Below are 21109 nucleotides of genomic sequence, written 5' to 3'. Positions count from 1 at the left end.
TGCAAATGTGGAACTCAGAGCTATTTTCTACATTATATTTGTTTGAGAATTCTACATATCGTGATTATTTTTAAATTTAAATCAATATACTGGACAGTTGACAGGTACAGTTGAGATCATGGACTAATAATTAGTCTATATGATTGAGACTGCTATCTATTTGTTAAGTTTTTGCCTAACAGCATGTGACCAAGTAGAAATAAGCTCTTGAAGCTCTTCTCTGTGTAATATTGCAAAGTTTTTCAACGCTCTCAGACTCAGCCGCCCACAGATCGTTCGAGATCGATGAGATTCAAGCCATCGACCTTCCGCTTTCAAACAGAAACCCGTACCATTAGGCTATGGAAGCTTAACATTTGTTGGCATGCATAACTTCAATTCTGATCTCAATTTTCTACCATTCACGCTGTAAAATGATCGTTCGTTGGACTGTAAGTTCGCGTTAGTAAATGTTCGTAGAAAGTTTAATATTTTGATTTAAAAGTTGTAAGGATTTTGCCTTCCTCACTGAGGAAAGGCTATAAAATTACTCGAAAATTGAACCTCTTAAATACACCTCCTAGATATACCTTCATGTTGATCAAAATAATTGCACTCGTTTATCTCAGGAGTGGTTGAACCGATTTTTACCGTCATGGTTTCCTTCGATCAGTATTAGATTCCTATAAGTCACTATCTATAAATTATGAAGTTTTGTAAAGTATTTCAAAAGTAATGCTATGAATAAGATTTTTGTGAATACAAAAAAAAGGTGAAAATTGAAAAAGTTTCGGCTGATGACGTAGGCCGGATTCTTCAGATTTACAACAGGTAGCAGCAAAAAGCTCGTTAGCCTAAGCTAGTTATGGCAGCAACGTAAGTAAGCTTTTATAGTATTTTGCTTGCATGCACACAAAAAAATATTACGGTAATGACAAAAGTAAATAACTTACTCTTGAAATAAAAGGTGGTCAAAATTTGCTACATTAAAAGTTTTTTTCTTGTTTTGAAAATGAAAACTTTTACTGCTACAGTTTTTAAAAATCTCATTGCTTACTGATTTAAAAGTTTTAACTTTTAATCCGACTGTATAATTTCTTTCATTTTGTCGTTCTCGTGTAACCGTTCACGCCTAAGTCCAAAATGTAAACAAACGTTTAGGTGCAGGCGATTTCGGTGGTTAGTAAGTGGTGGTCCACGACGATAATCAACACCGAGCGCGGCCACAGCCAGGACATGGACCACGACTTGGACGCGGAAACCTTCGAAGGAGGATGGTGCGGGTGCGGAACAAGTTTGGGGGTTTAGTGGAAAGTTGGTTTTCAAAGGATAAGGCCAGCTTTTTGCAGGACCTGCAGCTGTTTCACGACCGGAATGGGTAAGAAGCTTGGGTGTTTGGTGGCGTTTGTGATTGATTTTGTTTGTTTTTGTAGGACGCCGTTTATGCGGTTGCCAAAGATCGGAGGTCGGGATGTGGATTTGCACCGGTTGTATTCGGTGGTGGTGGCCCGGGTGGGTAGACGAGATTGAAGTTGAAGCAGATTTGCATCAGCTTTTTGAACAAGTACGATAAAGTTAATTTTAACGGTGAGGAGAAGGATCCGACGGAAGAGGAAAACGACGAGAAGCGGCATAATCGGAGGTGGTCAACGCGGATGTGGCACTCGGTGCCGGCGGTTTACGACCATCAGCAGCATTATGTGCCGGAAGTGATGACGGGTCAGTGTGGGATGTCCTGAGGGTCCACGTCCATTTCTCGTTACGGGACATGTTTGATGAGTATTACCTAAACATCCGGAAGAACAGTTTGCACCAGTTCTGGAAGGACCGTCTGTACGAAAGCCGCAGGTCCTGGAGCTGTCGTAATCGGATTACTTCCAGAGGTTGCAGCGAGATCCGACGAACCTGATCAAGAACATCTACCTGGAATACCGAAGAAGTCACCGGTGAGTATTGAGAATGTGTTTAGTGTCTAGCCAATTTAATTTACTTTGAAACTCTTTCAGCAACTCCCACCCGCAAACGCTCATCTCGCGACGGCGCATCTTCTTCCTGATAAACTTTGACGGCGATTTGGCAACATCTGGGAGGACAAAGTGATCGGGAACTATCCGTTCAGTCGCTTCCCTTCCCAGTCGGAAAACGTCGACTTCCCTTCCCGTATCAACAACCAATGGCCAACTCCTCCAAGCCTGTCCAGATGATGGCCGGCAACGAGACCACCCTGTTCACTACATCGCGGTCGAGCTCCAAAATGAAGGGCGCGATTTTGCTGCCCTACGAAACGTCCATCCGTAACCTCCTCAGCCTGGGGTCTTCGGACGCGGAAGTTGGCCAACCATAAGCAGATGCGCGAGATACAACAACAAAAAAACGAAAACATACTGTTTTAATATTAAAATATTGAAATAAAATCCTTCACTCTTCGAAAATCATCACTGTGATGTTAAATGTTATTTATTCTTGCCATAAAAAGTTTTTTCTTATATGAAAAGTAAAAAACTTTTACCGATACAACGATTTTGTTCCAGAAATGCATGGTAGTATCAAAAACTTTCCAACTTTTAAAATAAAAAGTTTGAACTTTCTACGAATATTCACCAACGCGAACTTTTAATCCAACGAACGATCTTTTTAAATTTAGAGTATTTTTTCTTTGTGTGTGTATTCATGCGCAAGGAGGAAGGCACCAATTACTGAGGTGGTTTAAGTATCGATTTTTGGCTTAAGTATCGTTTTGGCTTTCTAGGCCCAGTGAAAAATATCTAGAGCTTTTTTGAAAAGGATTAGGAATAGGTCCTATGAACATATGACAATAGCCTTGAAAAGGGTATGTTAAAATCAATACAATTTCGATACCCTTTTAAAAGGGTGACGACGGGTGAACTTGAAAAAAGGATACTTTTGACTTTGAGTGTAGATATATAATTTAACTCAAAAATGTCGAACTTCACATTAAAGTGTCCTGATAGGTCCTGATCTTGATTTGAGTTCATCGCTCATAAAGGTGAGTTCATTTTAAGGTGCTCGTTTGAAAACCAACCAGATAATTCGAGAATTAATGGCAACCCTTCCGACCACGCTGCCGTGCTGAATTTAGCTTGCGCGCAATCGCAGAAAACGCATACCAACTGTCAAAATCGTTGCGCAAGCGAGACCGCACATCAGGGAAAAAGAGAAGGACACTCGGGTGAGAAGGCGCGTAATCAGCACGCGCGTGGATCCCATTTATGCTGAATTATCGTGTGTGAGAGTGAGCGGAATGGAGCATGCAGAAACCGATGATACGAGCAAACAAAAACATTGACGAGAAAGGGATCGTCCATGAAATGTGGCCTTATCGTATTAAATTCTGAAAACATTCTTTAAAAATATTGATATTTTCTTGGAAAGTCCTATAACGTAAAGAAAAGTTTTGAGCTCGATATAATAATTAAATAATTATGTGGTAGCCCCTTGATTATGATTGAAAATCTAGATGAAAGTCATAGTTTATGTTTGCAATTTTCTTGGATTTTTATTAGTAATATTAACTAATTAATTTCATTTACTTTCAATAACAGCCGGGAACCGTGGTGTAGGGGTAAGCGTGATTGCCTCTCACCCAGTTGGCCTGGGTTCGATCCCAGGCGGTCCCGGTGGCATTTTTCGAGACGAGATTTGTCTGATCACGCCTTCCGTCGGGCTAACCTAACGGTCCGAGGTTAGGTCGTTAGCTCAGTCCAGGTGTAGGAACCGTCTCCCTGGGTCCTGTCTCGGTTGTGTCGCTGGTAGGCAGTTGGACTAACAATCCAAAGGTCGTCAGTTCGAATCCCGGGGTGGATGGAAGCTAAAGTGTAAAAAGAGGTTAGCAATAGGGACGTGGCGTTACATCGTGCTACCATCTGGTTTTTTTAAATGCAAGAGTGGAAAAGTGCTGAGTCATCGTCTAAAAATAGACGGCGTCCTATCTCGCCCAGCAAAATGATGTCGATAAAGTAGTCGGTTTCGATGAAGAAAAAGTGGAAAACGTGGTCTAAAAATAGCGACGCCACAGATTAAGACAGAGTTCCCATTGCCTCTTGATTTTTGGTTCAACTTGGTGGTACATCGCAGATACATCGCACGCCTGCTACCAGCAAACATTATGGAGCCAAAAAATGAAATAATGACATTTCTTCGGACTGGTCACTCTGGGTTAATCTGTGGCGACGCCATCCCCCTATTCCCTCAACAATCAAGCCCTCGAACACCTAGTTTTGGGTAGGAATCTCGCAATCGAGAACGCCAAGGCAATGCTGTAGAGCGAATAATTTAGATTTTTTTAGACTAATAAATTTCACTCATTTGCGATTTTTGATTACTATACCATCATGCAAGCCAAGTCACACGTGCTCTTTGGACGCTCCCCCATTCGAGCCCGCTTTTCGGGTGGTCATCGGCATCGCATGCTTTCGTCCTTTTTCCGTGCTTTTGTCTTTGTTTGGCCTGTTCGCCAGAACGCGCGGCCCATCTTCGAGTCGAGGAGTCGTTGTTCCGTCATTCATCATCGTCGTTGTGGTGCGTCACGTCGCGTGTGCGAGAGTCTCCGAGAGCTGCTGGCCGTGCCAATCCGGCGTGTCGGTGTGCGTGTTTGTGTGCGTTTTTCCTCCGTTTGCGGAAGAGTTGCGAGAAAGAGAGCGAGAGAGAGTGTGAGGGCAAAAAACGGGAAAAACGACGGCGATTGATTCGAGTCGAGGCCTGCTGATTATTCACAAGTCATTTTCCGGGAAAATCTGCGTGGGTGAATTTTCCTTGTCCCAAGACGCGCGCGGTTCTGTTTGCTTCCCGTTTGCAAAAGTGAAACGGCAACATCGACTGTCAGTCGGTAGAGCGAGAGAAAGAGAGGGAGAGAGCCAAAAGTTATCAGCCGAAAAATCGTTTGATTTCGTTCTAAACGCCAGGATTTCGTTGTAAATCCAGTTTTCCGGAAAACACGTCGCGTTCCAGCTGGAGAATTCGTGTCGAAAACCGTGAATCTGCCCGTAAATGTTCAATCCCGACGCGGTTTGACCGTGAAAAGGAAGAAAAACCACGAGGAAGAAATTTCCGGATTGACAGTGTGTGTGCGTGGAAATTGCATTTTCCAGACGTCAACGAAAATCATTGGATTTTTCCCCGAGACCCCATCCATAAGATCGTGTGCGGTGAGGAGTATTTTTCTGAATAACGCTCAAGTAAGTTTTATTTCGTAAACTTAGTGTTGACGGAAATTGTGCAAAAATGAATCATTGGGCTGGAGAGAAAAACGTGTGCGAGGTGTTTCCCTTTTTGACAGGGCAAAAATAAGCGCGCGGTGGTGTGAGTGTGAAGCAAGGCTTGCTGTACGTGTGTGTGTGTGTGGATTTACACATGTAAACATTGCCCAGCCAGTGATGCCAAAAATAACACTGTTGTCCAAAAACAGCTGTTTTGTTAATTTTTTTTCAACGGCCAGTTTTTGACATTAAACCCTTACCAAAAATCATGATTTTTTGAGTTCCAAATCCACGAGGTGGTCACTCCAAATATATTGCATTTATTTCATAAGTTGATCCGTATGTGCATCCATATTCACGTGTATACACGATTCCTCTATGAATTTTATTTCAGTGTTTTTACAGCTGTCATCGCAAACGCGCGCACTGCTGATTGTTTACAAACAAAAAAAATCCCTTCAATTTTGCTCCGGCCACATTTTTTGGATTGCAAGGCACGCTATGTTGAATTCCGAGGAGTAATCGGGACGGGATACCAAGATCCCGCAGGAGACGGAAGACGACCGTGCGGTGGTGGTGTTGGACTACCAGCGGAAGGGCAAGCGCCCCGTCATGAAGACTACGACACGACAGACGTACTTTTTGCTCGTGATTGGCCTGGTTGTTCCGGAGAAGCTCAAGCCGGGCGATGAGAGTGAACAAGGACTCGTACGTCGTATTTCATCCTGGACACTTCCGGCCGAGTATGACGCGCGCGTCAAGGCGATGGAGGTGGACGAACGGCCCACCGAGCACTACTCGGACATTGGCGGTTTGGACAAGCAAATCCAGGAACTAATTGAGGCCGTCGTGCTGCCGATGACGCACAAGGACATGTTCAAGAACCTGGGAATTCATCCGCCGAAGGGAGTGCTGCACGCTTTCGGCTGGTGCCTGTGTGGCGCAAAAAAAGTCGACCTTCCTGAAGCTGGCCGGCCCGCAGCTGGTGCAGATGTTTATCGGAGACAGTTTCAAGCTCGTCCGGGACGCGTTTGCACTAGCCAAGGAAAAGTCGCCGGCGATTACTTCCTGCACGCAATTACGCTGCAGACGCATCTAACTGTTTCATATGCATGTTTTAAATTTATTTGACCTAATTTGGTCACCTGGAGTTAAATGAGAGACGAACATTGAAGTTTCTTGGATTTTCTTTTTATTTGTGGTTTCAACTGTATTTTTTTGTATTGTTAAATATGATGAAAAAAAAACAATAATCATGGCGTACGGTTGTTATTTGCCGAATTTGTCATTTGTCTGACCATGTGCAGAAGCACCTTAAAGATGCGCGCGGGATCCTTCTGCTGGAGGATTTTGTAAATATCCACATTATTGGCCTTCACCTTCGCTTGAACTCCATCCTCCGCTCCGTTCAAACATTTAGACTTGTAACCTTCGTAACCTCGTGGTCACTTCCAATCCACGGCAGCGACCGTGCCGTGACCTTCCGCTTTTCCCCACGCTTTTATCCGTTATCTGCCGTCGAACTGTCCGACTCAAAACCCTCACCCCCTTCCCCATTCTCGCTGCCAATGCTGGACGAATCCGTCACGTCCTCCAGCTTCACCGGCACGACTGTCGGCGAAAATTCCGCCCGAAATTCAGCCAACTCTTCAACACCGCCCACACAATCCCCGCAAATCTTCGTCACCATGTCCCAGCTGTTGATCTCAACCCCTAAACAATCCCGCACCGTTTGCACCTCATCCGCCACGCTCCCGCCGCCGCCCGGAAACAACTCGACCAACGCCACCCGCCATCCGCCTTCAAGCAGAACCGGCACACGTCCTCGTCTTCCTTGTCCTCCGGGGTTCTCGACGTAACTGTTGCAGTGCAGGTCTCGCGTCCGGAAGGCGTGCTGCGCGTCGACGAGTTCGGCACAGCCGGCGCAAATCCGCACCGTCGGATCGACCTCCGGTGAAATCTGCGAAGGCGGAACGATTAGAAATGAAGCAAAAGATCGGAGGATTACTCACCCCAAGTCCGAGGCAGTCGATGGTCTTGTCGGCAATTTCTGGGTCGGAGCGCAGATCCGCACTGGGCTTCTTGCACAGATTGCTGGTGGATTGCGGGGAAGGTTGTTGCGAGGATCGGTTCCGCAAGTGAAAAAAAAAATACCTCATGCTCGAAAAATATTGGAGCGGTGACAGTTTGTAAACGAAGGAAACAAACAAGTGACAGTTCTTAACTGTCATTATCCACACTGAACAAAATGTTGTGCCGAATATCGTGCAGGTGAATAATATTTACCTATATTTACGATATTTACGGAAGTAAATCCAATGCGCTACGGATCAACCTTGTGCCCAACCCCGTGAGTTCAACCCATATAACCATTTTTATGGTTGTAGTACCTGAACTCAAAAAATCGAATGAAAAGTGGGATTTGGAACTCAAAAAATCATGATTTTTGGTAAGGGTGTACGACAAAATTATTATGTGGTATCATGCGGGCTTTAATTAGATAAGTGACCTACCTACAATATTTTTTGGTTGTTTTTCTATGAAAAGTAAACATTTTATAGAAAAATTCAAAGTGTCTACGAGCAACAGCTGAAAAACTAAATCGAGCTGTCAAATCGCAACATGGAGTTAAACTTTCTGTGTAGTTGCTGTGAAGCTAACCAAGGCTTTTTCAAAAAGTTTAACTCCATGTTGCACGCACACACTCTCACTTTTAATTTCTCGATACAGTCCAGACTCGATTATCCGAATTTTAGATTGTCCGAAGTTCGATTATCCGAAGGTTTGGATAATCGGACAATCAAATCATGAATTTTTTTTCGTATTTATTTTATTTTCTTGCTTTTAACATCAAATTTGAGTTCTGCGACCCCATTTTCGTCAAATTTGGATGGTTGATTGCCTTTAAAAATGTTTTTTTTTTCAATAATTAATCACGGTTATTTTGGCCGCCATCTTGGATTTAAACATTCTAAATAACTTTAGAGTAGCTTAGGGGTCAAACTTAAGCTCGTCAATCAAAAATAAAACAACGAAAAAACATTTTGTGATTCGATTATCCGAAGTATTGATTATCCGGATATCCGAGTCTGGACTGTTGGTTGAAAGCAAGAAAAACTAACTAAGTAGTATTTATGTAGTTTGTGCCTTCCACATTACATACCTAAAATGTATCGCACAGAATTTTGAATTAGGGGAAATTCTCGTATGTTTAGCCAGTGTGTTAGGTTAAGCACTCGCTCCTAACTCCATCCAATTTGCTGATTTTCACTGTTTAACCATCTGTAAAACTGTTGATAGAAACTTGCTTGCTATTTATCACTTCATTTCAGTTGAACACGTTTTTAAGGAGCTGTAATTGAACGTCAAAGTTCTGATATGTCAACAGTAGAGGCACGTTGGAGTTAGATGCTTTTTTCCTAATTGTCATCATACCTAGTTATTGTTTGTTTTGTAAAGTAATCGTAACTTGATACGGGGCTGCCAGATTTTCGAGCTTTTAGACTATGAAATGTCTCTCGATTATCTATACATACAGATAAGTAAGATCCGGTTTTAAAAAAGTACATAAATATCACTTAAGTGGTCTTACCCTAAGACAGGGTTACCAGATATCGAAAATTTTAGACTCGTTTGGAAGGTATCTCCAATTCCTATCCAATGATAGGTCAAATGACTGATCCAGACATAGTTTTGATTCAAATAAGTGAACTCTGGCTTTAAAAATAGTATATAAATATCACCTAAGTAGTCATAACTTTAGATAATGTTGCCAGAGCTTTGATTTTTTAAGCTCGTTGGAAATATCTTTCAATTACCTATCCAACGATTTGTAGAATGACGGTATTTGAGTCATATACTGGCCACACATCCGGATATATTCGAAAACACATTTTTCTACATAACATTTGAACTACTTATCGAAACATATATAATTCTAGATCTATGGAACCTTAAACCAATTTGAATGCAATAGGTTTGTTATATCGGTTCATCCAGTGCCGAGAAACATGATCCAATCTGTTGCTCTAAATTGCAAATTTAAGCCCAACATCAACCGATAATTTGCAAATACGTCGTTAGGTCAGTCCAGGTGTAGGAGTCGTCTTCCTGCAAAAGGTATAAACCTGCTTCGGTTGAATCGCTGACCCGAAGTCGAACTCACAATCCTAAGGTCGTCAGTTCGAATCCCGTGATGAATGGGAGCTTAGGTATAAAAAGAGGTTTGGATTGCCTCACCGTTTCAAGCCTTCAGACACCTAGTTTCGAGTAGGAATCTTGCAATAGAGAACGTCAAAGCCATGCCGTAGAGCGAAAAAAAAAAGATTTTTGATCAACTCGGTTCTTCTTACACGCTTAGAAAAAGTAACACTACATAGAAGTACTACACACTTAGAAATTTTTTGACGAGAACTGCACAAACTGCCGGCAAAATTGTAAGCGTTGTTTTTCCTCATATATTATCGCCATTTTTGACAAACAAACATAACAACCTAACATTTACCAAATTGGCTCAAAATGTGCACAGAAAATGTCCTCGGAAATAGATGTCATTGGAACAAATACCTACTTAATATTAATTTTGGAAAAATAGAGTTATCAAGATCTTTCCAAAGCCTTTTTTTTATCCTCCTCCCAAGCCCACAAAGTTTAATAGATACTTTTAACAAAAAAAAAAAAAACAGATGATACAAAATTGCTTCTTCTGACATAGGGAATGCATGAACAACGTTTCGTTCAATCAAAATAATATATAGAAAAGACGATTTGCGAAACCTTAGATAACTACTCAATAGTCAAATAAAAAGAAGGTAGAAAATAGACAAAACAGTGACCAAGAGTGCAATTCTCTACCCATTTCTGTTCTGGACTTCTCTTGCTACAAAGCACACAAGAGTAAATCAGTAAACCGGGAGGTATCTGGAAAAAAGAGAGACTTGTCTTGAAAGTAATAGTCAGTATCAGTTGGTTAATTTCTCGATAAGAACGTAAAAGTTTGATAAAAGTGGAGCATCAATCTGCCAACACTGATGAACGTCCTCCCGCAAGAGAATAAGAAGAAAACTCACGCACACAACTGTGCGTGCGCGTATGTTTGGGCACGTTTTATTTGCCAAAACCTTGGAGGAACGTTCGTTCGGAAGAAAAACACCAACAGAACATCACCATCACCACCACATCAGGCAAAGACCCACGTGTGACCGAGCTCTTCCCCGCCGGGTTTCGTTTGGGGTGACTGAAATGGATTACGATGCATTTTCCTCGCTGGGTTGGCAAGCGAAAAAAAAAGCTCCCCCGAAGGGCATCGACGTTCGGGCATGGGAAAGCAAAGCTTAAATTCTTCGAACGTATTCTCTGCTGAAACATTGATTACGCATCGGAATTGTAAAGGTGTCGTCTTTCGAAGTTCGTTTTGTGCCGAACTACGACTTACGAATAATACACGAGAACGACGATGGTCACTTATGGGCTGATTGTTATGCAATCGTCGTTCTGATTTGGTTCGTAATTCTTGAACAGTGTTGTTCGTATAGAACATTTGGTTGTGTATTCATATGAGATTAACGATGGTGGTTCAGCATGGAATATCTTTTTGTTGGGTTCAAATTTAGCAAAAAAAACGTTACTTAATATACTTTAGGTAGTTGGTGCCTTCCCCTACATTCAGTCATAATAGAATCATTCCCCCGTAACATGTTTAACAAATAAAGCTTTATTAGTCATTTCTTATGATAGGGTCATCAGATCTTCAATGTTTTGGGCTCATTGGAAATGTCAAATTACTCAAATGTCAAACCACCCTTTTAAAAATCTTTCGGACATTCCTCAATATGGTATTTTTTATCATAACTTTTGAAGTATTTAAATATCAAAGCATTCGTTTTGCCTTCCTCACTGAGGTATGGTTATAATCCTGCTCTGAAAATGAACTTTTTATTAAAAGCTTGAAGATCCACCTTCATGTATACATATCGACTCAGAATCGAAAACTGAACAAATGTCTGTGTGTGTGTATGTATGTATGTGTCAACATTCTTGCCAAGTTTTACAGCATTGCCTTTGCGTTCTCGATTGCGAGATTCCTACTTGAAGCTAGGTGTCCGAAGGCTTGATTGTTGAGGCAATTGCAAACCTCTTTTTACACCTAAGCTTCCATCCACCCCGGGATTCGAACTGACGACCTTTGAATTGTGAGTCCAACTGCCTACCAGCGACTCTACCGAGACAGGACCTAGGGAGACGAATCCTACACCTGGACTGAGCTATTACTTCCCCGTCCGACGGTAGGCGTGATTCGATAAATCTCGTCTTGAGAAATGCCACCGGGACTGTATGGGATCGAACCCAGTCCAACTGGGGTGAGAGGCAACCACGCTTATGGTAGAGTAGTCATCAATGAGACACGGGAAACAATGATAAAATGGCTCTCACAAGACGTAGTTTCAACCAATCAGGCTCATATTTGGGGGAAAGGTTTGTCTACTAGATACACGTCTGCCATAATAGTGGCTTTGGTTATGGAAGCTCCCTTGAAAAGTTATTCATACATGTTTGATTCTGGGGTGTAAAAGTAAATTATGACTAAAAATTTCATTTTCGCTCATAGGCTGCCATTAACACAAAAACTAATATTTCTCCAAATTTCTGTCGTCATTTCACATGCCATGAATCTGGCTACAATGTCCTTGTATATGGTTTGATTAAAATTTAAATATACCCAGAATCCAGGGCTGTCTCATTGTTCCCCACTCTTTTCGGACCATGGGTAACAATGAGACACTTTTATTTTTCTTAATTAAACTTTTCAAAATCCATGGAAATCTTTCAAAACATGAATTGTAAGTAATTTTTGGCATATTTATTGAGTTTGAACTAAATTTAACCAAAAATATAGAGTTATTTGGTAAAATATACGGATTTTACGAAATTTTTTTTTTTTTTAGTATAACTTTTGTTAATTGAAGTTTCATGTTGACGAAATTGCTTGAAAATGTTCAAAGTAAGTCACCTGCAATGGAACAATATAAAAACATGATATTTTACTTGAAAAGTATTGATTTTTGTAGAGTGTCTCATTATTGTTCCCCAGCTGTCTCATTGTTCCTGCCAAGTGCATCTACAAAGGGACAGTTGAATAACTCTGGCTGTAGACGTAATATCAATCCCATATTTTGGTCAATGTTAGAACACATTAAAAGAAAGTAAATGCAACAAAAAGCTCATTAAAACATGCTAATGGAAAAAAAAAATACAAAAATCGTTGAAAGTTAAAAACCAGAAGTGTCTCATTGATGACTACCCTACCCTACCTCCGAACCGGGTCATAATATGTTGATATTTGAATGTTAATTATGGGAACATGCAGCTTTGATGCCCAGAATACGAGTTTATTTTATGCTCTTTTAAATGATAAGTCTTAGTAAAAACACAAACCGAATTTCTTAGAATGACAAAATATGCATAATATGACTTTCGACCATTTAAATAAGAAAAAAAAAATGACAGCTTTTTAACGGTTTCGCGAAACCCCCAACTAGGACGGATCAAATTAAACTTTGAGACAAATTCCTGAAGGTCACATTTCACCCTTTGGCATCGCATTTCATCGGCATCCGATCTGATGACCCATTCACTGGAAATAAAATCTGCCTAAATTGCTCGTTGTTTATTTCCCCCCTAAGAAGTGGGTGGCAAATTTGGCGCTGCATCCAAAACTAAACTGCACGAGCACGCGATGATGGACTGGTTAATAATATTTCTTTTTTTGGCACTCGTGTACGAGCAGAAATTACTCCCATTTTGCTTGGAAAAATGCCAAACTATATCGCTCCAATAACAACATCGATAGAACCATCAAAAAGATTCAGCTGTTTGATTGGGATAAAGAAGAAAAAAGTAACGACAAACAATTGCAAAGCGAAATTTAACGTTTAATGAAAAATGTTGGCGGCGCAACAGAATTCAAGAATCTTGAAAAGAAAAAAAAAACTAGGCAATTTCCGACCTTTGCGAAAAATGCATAACCTTGCAACAGTGGACAGTGGCGGCGGGGCACCTGCAGCGTTACGAAAGTGCCCGGTGTGCCAATCCAAAACCAATTAATTTCACGTCTTCTCGACCGGGGGACAAACCTTCACACTCCATCACCATCCAACCGTGAACGGGCTTGCTTGCTTATGCGCGCCACTTGCCTCCTCCCGAAAGGGCATCATCCTCATCCTTGATCTTTGCCATTAGAAGGCCATTATTGTGTCAAAAGTGAAATGTGCAACAGATTTTTCAAGTGCGGAGTGGTATCGCCCCTGCCACGTGGGAGCAGTTTTATCCCACCCCTCTCCTCTCATTTCTTTGCAATTTTCTGCTTCTTTGGCTCTTGTAACGACGAGGACGACCGGAACGAGAGCACTTTCGGTGCATAATCCTCGTTAATTGAAAAATAGTTTTGAGTTGCACTTATCAGAACAGTAGCATCTTGAGAGTTTGCTGAAGAAACGAATTTCTCCTTTCCAAATATTTAAGATTGTGTGCATCAAACAATATCTGTAGGTAACGCTCTTTGTCTGTCTATCCTCACCGAGACCGAAGGAATTCACTTACTCATCAATGAGACACTTTTGGTTTTTAACTTTCAACGATTTTTGTATTTTTCATCAGCATTTTTAAATTTCTTTTAATGTGTTCTAACATTGACCAAAATATGAGATCGATCTGACGTCTACAGCCAGATTTGTTCAACTGTCTCATTGTAGACTTCAGAGCAAGTGTTTCACCAATGTGTAACAGGTCGTATCGTAAAATATTTTTTAAACAATTTGATTGATTAGGGGTAAAACAGGTATTCGCCTACTTGATACAGCATTTGACGTATTGAACACAAGGTAAATAAAATCTATTTCTTTTTTTCAAAAATATTTTATTTAATTATTTTTTAGATCAAAATTTGCAACTCCAATACTTCTAACTTACGTGAAATTGTCCAAGGATTTCGAATATGACAAAATTGAGACTAAAAAGTGCCGTCTTCTTGGCCTACAGGGCAAAAACTAACGTTGTAAAATGTTTGTTCTAGAAAAATTGAAAAACTATGAGAAAAACTGCGATTGGCCAAATAGTTAATACCGTAGGCTTATAGTGCATGAAATTACCTATCTTTTGACCTATGGGAGTATGGGTGTTGGAGGCTGTTGCAAAAAGATATTAAGGTTTTAAAAAAATCCATTTTTGACAGTAATTTGCAAAAGCTATGAGAAAAAGTCAAACCAATCCTGGATGTCTATGGCACGTTTTAAAGGACTTCAAATTACCTTTCGAATGCATCTAAGAGAATTGGAATTGATGAAGTTTTAAGGAAATGCGAGCAATTTTAAGATTTTTTATGTTTTTTCGACCTCAAATTTTAAAGCCCGTTTTACCCCACTTCCCTTTGTCGTAGAGGGCTCATATTTGGCATGAGTTCATCTCATGTATAGACAAACAAACGCTGAAAGTTTCATCCAAATCGGAGCACCTCGATACGACCTCTAGAACAAACCGAGCAATATTTACAAATACTGCCTCTTAAATTCACTTGGCAGGAACAATGAGACAGGTGGGTAGACAATGAGACACTCTACGGAAATCAATACTTTTTGAGTAAAACGTCATTTTTTTATATTGTTTGATTGCAGGTGATTTGCTTTGAACATTTTGAAGCAATTTTGTCAACTTGAAACTTCAATTAACAAAAGTTATACTAAAAAGTATTAAAATTTTGTAAAATTTATATATTTTACCAAATAACTTGATATTTTTGGTTAAATGTAGTTAAAACTCAATAAATATGCCAAAAATCACTTCCAATTCATGTTTTGAAAGATTTCCATAGATTTTGAAAAGTTTAATGAAGAAAAATCAAAGTGTCTCATTGTTACCCATGGGCTGAAGACAGTGGAGAACAATGAGACAGCCGTGAATTCTGGGTATATTCTTAATTTTGGTCAAACCTAATAAAAGGAGTCTTGTCGCAAAAAGAACGATACACGCCTGTGGATCTGTTGACGAAACCGCATGGTTTAAGAGGGCCACATCATAAAGTGTTATGTCGATTCCGTTTTTCTAATAAAAGGACATTGTAGCCCAACTCATTCCTACGAAATGACGAAAGAAATTTAGAGAAATATTAGTTTTTGTGTTAATTTTGAATTTTGAATGGGATTTACCCCGTAAACAAAGATTTTTTCAAAAATGGCACTTTTTTAGGCGCGCCTCGCGACGCCCTAGACGCCATTTGATTTTGCCGGGGTCTATTTTTCGAAAAAAAGCCAAACTTTGAAGGTCTGTACCGAGCTCCAGGGTGCTCCAAATTTCAATGTTATATATACCAAAAGATGCGCAAGGATCTGGCCTACACGCCAATAATGTTGAAAATAAACGCTTCAGTGGCCAAAATGCCTCAAAAAATCTTTTTTTACGGGTTAAATCCCAGAGCGCCAGCTCCTATTACGTCCAATCAAGCTCATATTTTGGATTTGGGCTTAGTATGCCCACCGGAACAAACCCTTGAATACCCGCTAAAAGTCATTTTTGTTACACTCTAATGTGTACAGTTGAGGCGAATGACCTTTATATTATATTTTTTGAGAATGATCAAACGACATTTCAAATGATTAGAATATATTGATGATGGTAACACTGCCAAAAGCTATGAACATTAATTTCGAAAATATGTCAAGGCCGCTTTTTTTTGTACATTTTTGGATAAAATGTATTATACACCTGTCTAGTTGTTTTGCATTTATTAGCTTCTACAATTTCTAAGTACTGACGGAATTTTTGAAAGGAAAAATGAGACGGGAAATGAAAAAATGAAGTTTTTTTTGCGATTTTATTTTATTTGCAATCAATTCAGAAGTCGAACATTTCCCTTTTGCCTTCCTCACCTCAATGAGGAAAGGCTATTAAATCACTCAGAAAATGAATTTCTTAATTTAACCTCCTAGACCCACCTTCTTTTATACATTATAATCAAATTCTGAGCAAATGTATGTGCGGGTGGTTGGATGTTGATCAAAATAATTGCACTTGATTATCTCGGCACTGGCTGGACCGATTTTGACCGTTTAGGTCTCATTTGGTCCGTATTGGGGTCCCCTAAGTCACTATCTATAAATAATGATGTTTAGTTAAGTACTTCAAAAGTTATGCTAAAAAAACGATTTTGACTAAAGTCAGAATGATTGTAAAAAGGGTGGTTTTTGTAAGGAAACCCGTCATGTTATACATTTTTAGATAGGTATTTGAAAGACCTTTCCAACGTTGAAGATCTGACAACCATATCAAAAGTTATGGTCACTTAAGTGTTATTTATACACTTTTTTGAGGCCGGATCTCAAAAATTTGGATAAAAAAGTTGTTCGGATCTATCATACGACCCATCGTTGGATAGGTAATCAAAAACCCTTTCTAACGAGCCCAAAACATTGAAGATCTCTCAACGCTATCAAAAGTTATGAGGTATTGTGCTAAAACATAATTTTGACGGATACCAAAAAGGGTGAAGATTGCAAAAGATGTTATTGTTTTTATGGCAGAAACGTAAGTAACGCTTTTATATCATTTGTTTGCATATATTCAGGCGCAATAGAATACAATCAGAAAGCTTTTTCAATTGATTTTAGGAGGAAGGCACCAATCACTGAGGTTGTTTAAAGTAACGTTTTTTAAATTATATTTATAAAGTAACGTAACCTTGGTTGAAAATGTTGGTGTGGGTTGGAAATCAATCAGCAATCAAACATCCAATGTACCTAATCAATTCTCCGTCCCAATCAGTCTGCACCCCGGTGAAATCAAGTTCATCCAGTGTGTGGTATGGTCACTTAACATATCAACCGGCGCTTAATTTACAGACAAGTTGCTCTACGCAGAAAAAAAAAACACGAGCATCAAAGATGTCATTGGGACTGGTTATTGATCTTTCGAGCGCGTCTTTTACGTCATACGAGTCGTACAACATCGTCGTCTAGCCGACCGACGACCGACCGGATGGTGGTGATTTTTCTACTGCTGTATGCTCAGCTATTTGTGGCGTGTGCCTACATCTTCCGATTTGCGTCCACCTAGTCGGTGTACCGTCAACTGGGGCAAATAGTGACATCTGGTATGTGTAAGTTTGGCGCTGCTTAAACAAAATATTGTTTGTTAAACATGAACAAAACAGCTGTTCCTTTGCACTCCGCGCGTCCCTATTCGCCCCAGCTGCGGCACTCTGTTGCGAAGAACCCCACATTGACTGGGCAGCCCGCCGGCGGTTCGCTGGCGGACCGCCAAACCGCTCTGGCGATCCGCCAGCGTTTGATTTGGCGGACCACGGGCGACCCGCAGGCGGATAAAATTTGCAACAATTTGGCGCACGATCAGTTTTTTTATCGTGACGTTGGTCCGCCAGCGTCTCGCCCCGGGGTCGCCCAGGTTTGCCTTGAAATGTTTCACCCGCCGTTCATCCGCCCCACATACGCCGTTTTTGTATGGTTCAACCGCCCCTATAGGATGGTCCGCCAGCGGGTCGCCCTCGATACGCCTCCCATAGAAAGTTCATCCGCCTAAAAAGCCCCAACCGCCGTGGCTCGCCCTCGACCCGCCTTTCATATACGGTTCGTCCGCCCCTGTAAGATGGTCCGCCAGCGGGTCGCCCTTGATACGCCCCCCATACAAAGTTCATCCCCAAAAAGCCCCAACCGCCTTGGCTCGCCCTTGATGCGCCTTTCATATACGGTTCAGCCGCCCCTGTAGGTTGGTTCGCCAGCGGATTGCTCCCGATCCGCCCCCTATATAAAGTTCATCCGCCCAAAACGCCCCAACCGCCTTGGCTCGCCCTTGATGCGCCTTTCATATACGGTTCAGCCGCCCCTGTAGGTTGGTGCGCCAGCGGGTCGCCCTTGATACGCCCCCCATATAAAGTTCATCCGCCCAAAACGCCCCAACCGCCTTGGCTCGCCCTTGATGCGCCTCTCATATACGGTTCGGCCGCCCCTGTAGGTTGGTTCGCCAGCGGGTCGCCCTTGATACGCCCCCCATATAAAGTTCATCCGCCCAAAAAGCCCCAACCGCCTTGGCCCGCCCTCGATTCGCCTTTCATACATATTTCATCCGCCCAAGCAGAATACCCGTTCAGGTTCCTTCAGGATTCTGATAGTGTTTTTTCAAGTTCATCTAAAACTGAAAAAAAAACACAAAGTGCCTTATATAGAAATGCAGATTTTTGTAGATTCATGTGTGCTGAAATTTAGAAATAAAACAAAAATATGAAAAAAAAAAACATAATTTTCAACATAATTAATAAATCTTACGTGCGTTGTTAGTTCACTGAGGTGAAATGATGAAAAAAATAAAGAAACAAAATAATATATTGATAAGCAAACTTGTTGCGAAGATTTTACATTTCCTGCAAATAAAAACAATTCTTTAACTAATTCTTAAAAACTGAATTATTTAAAATGTTCATGTATTATTGGTAATTACATATAAACAGGCAACGTATTGAATGTTAACAATTCATACTCTAATCTAATCAAACACAAGCGCAGCTAATCCGAAGAAAGTGTCCTAGTAGATTACACCCCATGTTCTTACTTGTCATTCAATTTGATCATATATTGTATGGGGAAATGGTAGATATGAATATAAACATAAATCTTACAGTGAAAAGATAAATACAAATAAGCAGTAATTTTAAAGATGATTCCGGGAAGCTGCAAAACAAACAACTATAATTAAAAAGACAAATGCTCCAGATGGTTCCATTGCTGAAAGAAAAGGAATAGGATAAGGAAGGATATAAACATTTAAATAAATCATTTAGTGAATAGATAAATGTAGGCATTAAAATTGAAGAAGATTTCCGGAAGCTGGAAGAAAGATAATTATATTTTAAAGTAAAATTCTTCAGATGGTTCCATTGCTATTTCAGTAACTGTCGTTAGTTCATGAAATTTGATCATATATGGTATGGAGGAATGGTAGAAAAAAGGACAAGGAATAGGAATGATATAAACATTCAAATAAATCAAATGAAGAATAGATAAATACATATAAGCAGTTCATTTATAAATGATCCAGGAAGCTGTAAAAAAAATTGAACACAATTTTAAATGATATTGTTGCCGCTGAACTGATAATTGAAAATAATTGAAATTACTTCCTACCCACGTCCTGCATCATGCACACCTAAAAAACGTCAAACAAAAGAAAGACAAAAATCGCTTCTGCACCACTAATTCGACGCCAACATTTCAAAAAGCATCATGTACAAACCATGCGTTTTGAGAAAAACGCATTTGAATGTTGAGCATCCATTTTCAATTCCCATTTTAATATAAAAGCAAAATAAGATGTTCTGATGATAACAAACGATGAAAAACGTTGCTTTTATTGATACTTGATCATCCAAATTCAATAAAACATTAGTTCCGTAATTTTATTTGAGATAAACAAACATAACTTCTTTTGAAATCACCAACGTCTATATTACCCTTCTGTCATTGAGGGGAGCGCTTTGTTATGATTCGTTTTTTTTCGCCGAATGTACATGGCGCTTTGTTCATGTTGCTTTTTTTTCGTTACGAGGTTCATGTCGTCTTTTGTTTGACAGATTGACAGGGCTATATAAACAGGGACTGCTGATGGCAGAGATTTTGTTTATGTTATTTTATTTAAAATCATGATTAAACAGACTTTACTGAAGTAACTTTTGCTCATTTTTGGTGGAGAGGTAGCTTATTAGGAATACTTTCAGAATATGCAATAACCCAGAAAGTGTCAAAATGTACATGATGCCTTTTGAAATGTTACCGTCGAATTGCCTCCACTGCTGGCACTGAACCCGCAACTTTTAGAGTGTTAACATTCACACAAAAAACATTAACATTAATTCAGTAAACATTGGCACAAAATCCGCTTTGTAAATGCCACCTCGATACCCTTCAAGAGGTTTCCCTGGGAAAGATATACTTTTTACCAAAATGTACACCAAATTTCCATACAAACATACAAAAAAGAACAAATCAAATCATAACAACAATGAAACATATCAAATTCTAAGTATTCCAAATGATTGCACATCTGCCAACAATATTTATAAGGGGTGTCACATAAATTACACCAACAATAACGATTCTTGCAAAACAACCTTCAATCACTATTTCAAACGCACTTTCAACTGTTTGTTTACATAAGTAAACAATCTAAACAACACAACACTTCTCCCAACACAAACTTAACAACGAAAATCAGCAGCCGCCGATTAAATAACAACACCCACCGAAGCTCGTTGAAAACTGACTGAAATGTCAAATTCGAGATAAATTCCTTCAGATGCAAACCGCCACGGCAATCAGCCTTTGGCTCGCCGCGGCGATTGAGGGGCGAACGATATTGAAACATTTCAGCGATCAGTTTGAACCGCCCAGGCGATGCGCCCATGGCACGCCAAGGCGGATGGAGGGCGGACGAAATTGAAAAATTTCAAATGTCAAATTTCAACCACCCAGGCGGCTCGCCCTCGGCCCGCCAGGGCGGTTCTAGGGCGGACCACACGATCAGTAACGGCCGCCGATGCGTAACGTCCGCACTGAGTAAATGTGGGACTGTTTATGGTATCATCAACCTCGTGATGTTGGTGGTGGTGGTGCGGTGTTACAAGTTGCTCTTTTATGGAGAGAGTGAGAAAATTTGGAGCAGCAGTCTTTGCACGTTTAATCCCGCTCGACCTGTGCGAGTCGTTACGGGTTACTTTAAACCAACACGAAGAATGGCAACGTGCCGGCAATGCTAAACAGCAGAAGCCACCGGCGCCGCTTTGGTAGAGAGCTGTAGGTGAACGAGCCATCAGCTACTTGTGGTAGCGTCGATTGATGGATGACGATAGTAGACATTTT

At 40.5% G+C, this 21109-nt stretch overlaps 2 protein-coding genes, 1 long non-coding RNA gene and 1 pseudogene across 3 annotated transcripts in view; 3 read left to right on the top strand and 1 right to left on the bottom strand.

Annotated features, from left to right (window-relative positions):
• Positions 1–959: 959 nt before the first annotated feature.
• Positions 960–2583, top strand: LOC120423441 (uncharacterized). Its single transcript, XR_008212457.1, has 3 exons — positions 960–1357; positions 1413–1925; positions 1986–2583. It is a non-coding gene; the product is annotated as an uncharacterized LOC120423441 (long non-coding RNA).
• A 1923-nt stretch (positions 2584–4506) lies between these two features.
• LOC120423429 (sodium-dependent phosphate transporter 2) overlaps positions 4507–21109 on the top strand; it is a 121791-nt gene continuing 105188 nt past the window's right edge. Inside the window, exon 1 of the mRNA XM_039587234.2 lies at positions 4507–5174. The gene's annotated coding sequence lies outside the window, so the exon portion shown is untranslated. The remainder of the gene's footprint in view (positions 5175–21109) is intronic.
• Positions 5487–6343, top strand: LOC128093427 (26S protease regulatory subunit 6A-like). Its single transcript, XM_052710141.1, has one exon. It carries the CDS (start codon positions 5808–5810, stop codon positions 6324–6326), a length of 519 nt encoding a protein of 172 aa, XP_052566101.1. The 5' UTR covers positions 5487–5807; the 3' UTR covers positions 6327–6343.
• On the bottom strand, positions 6689–7543 carry LOC120423430 (uncharacterized; annotated as a pseudogene).

Source organism: Culex pipiens, chromosome 3, assembly GCF_016801865.2.
Source record: "Culex pipiens pallens isolate TS chromosome 3, TS_CPP_V2, whole genome shotgun sequence".
NCBI classification, from domain to species: domain Eukaryota; kingdom Metazoa; phylum Arthropoda; class Insecta; order Diptera; family Culicidae; genus Culex; species Culex pipiens.
Note: the sequence above shows the minus strand (reverse complement) of the source record. Positions and strands in the feature narration are given on the sequence as shown.

What these genes read in the sequence shown, in the direction of transcription:
- LOC128093427 (XM_052710141.1), top strand. Translation starts at nt 5,808, where the DNA reads ATGAAGACTACGACACGACAGACGTACTTTTTGCTCGTGATTGGCCTG.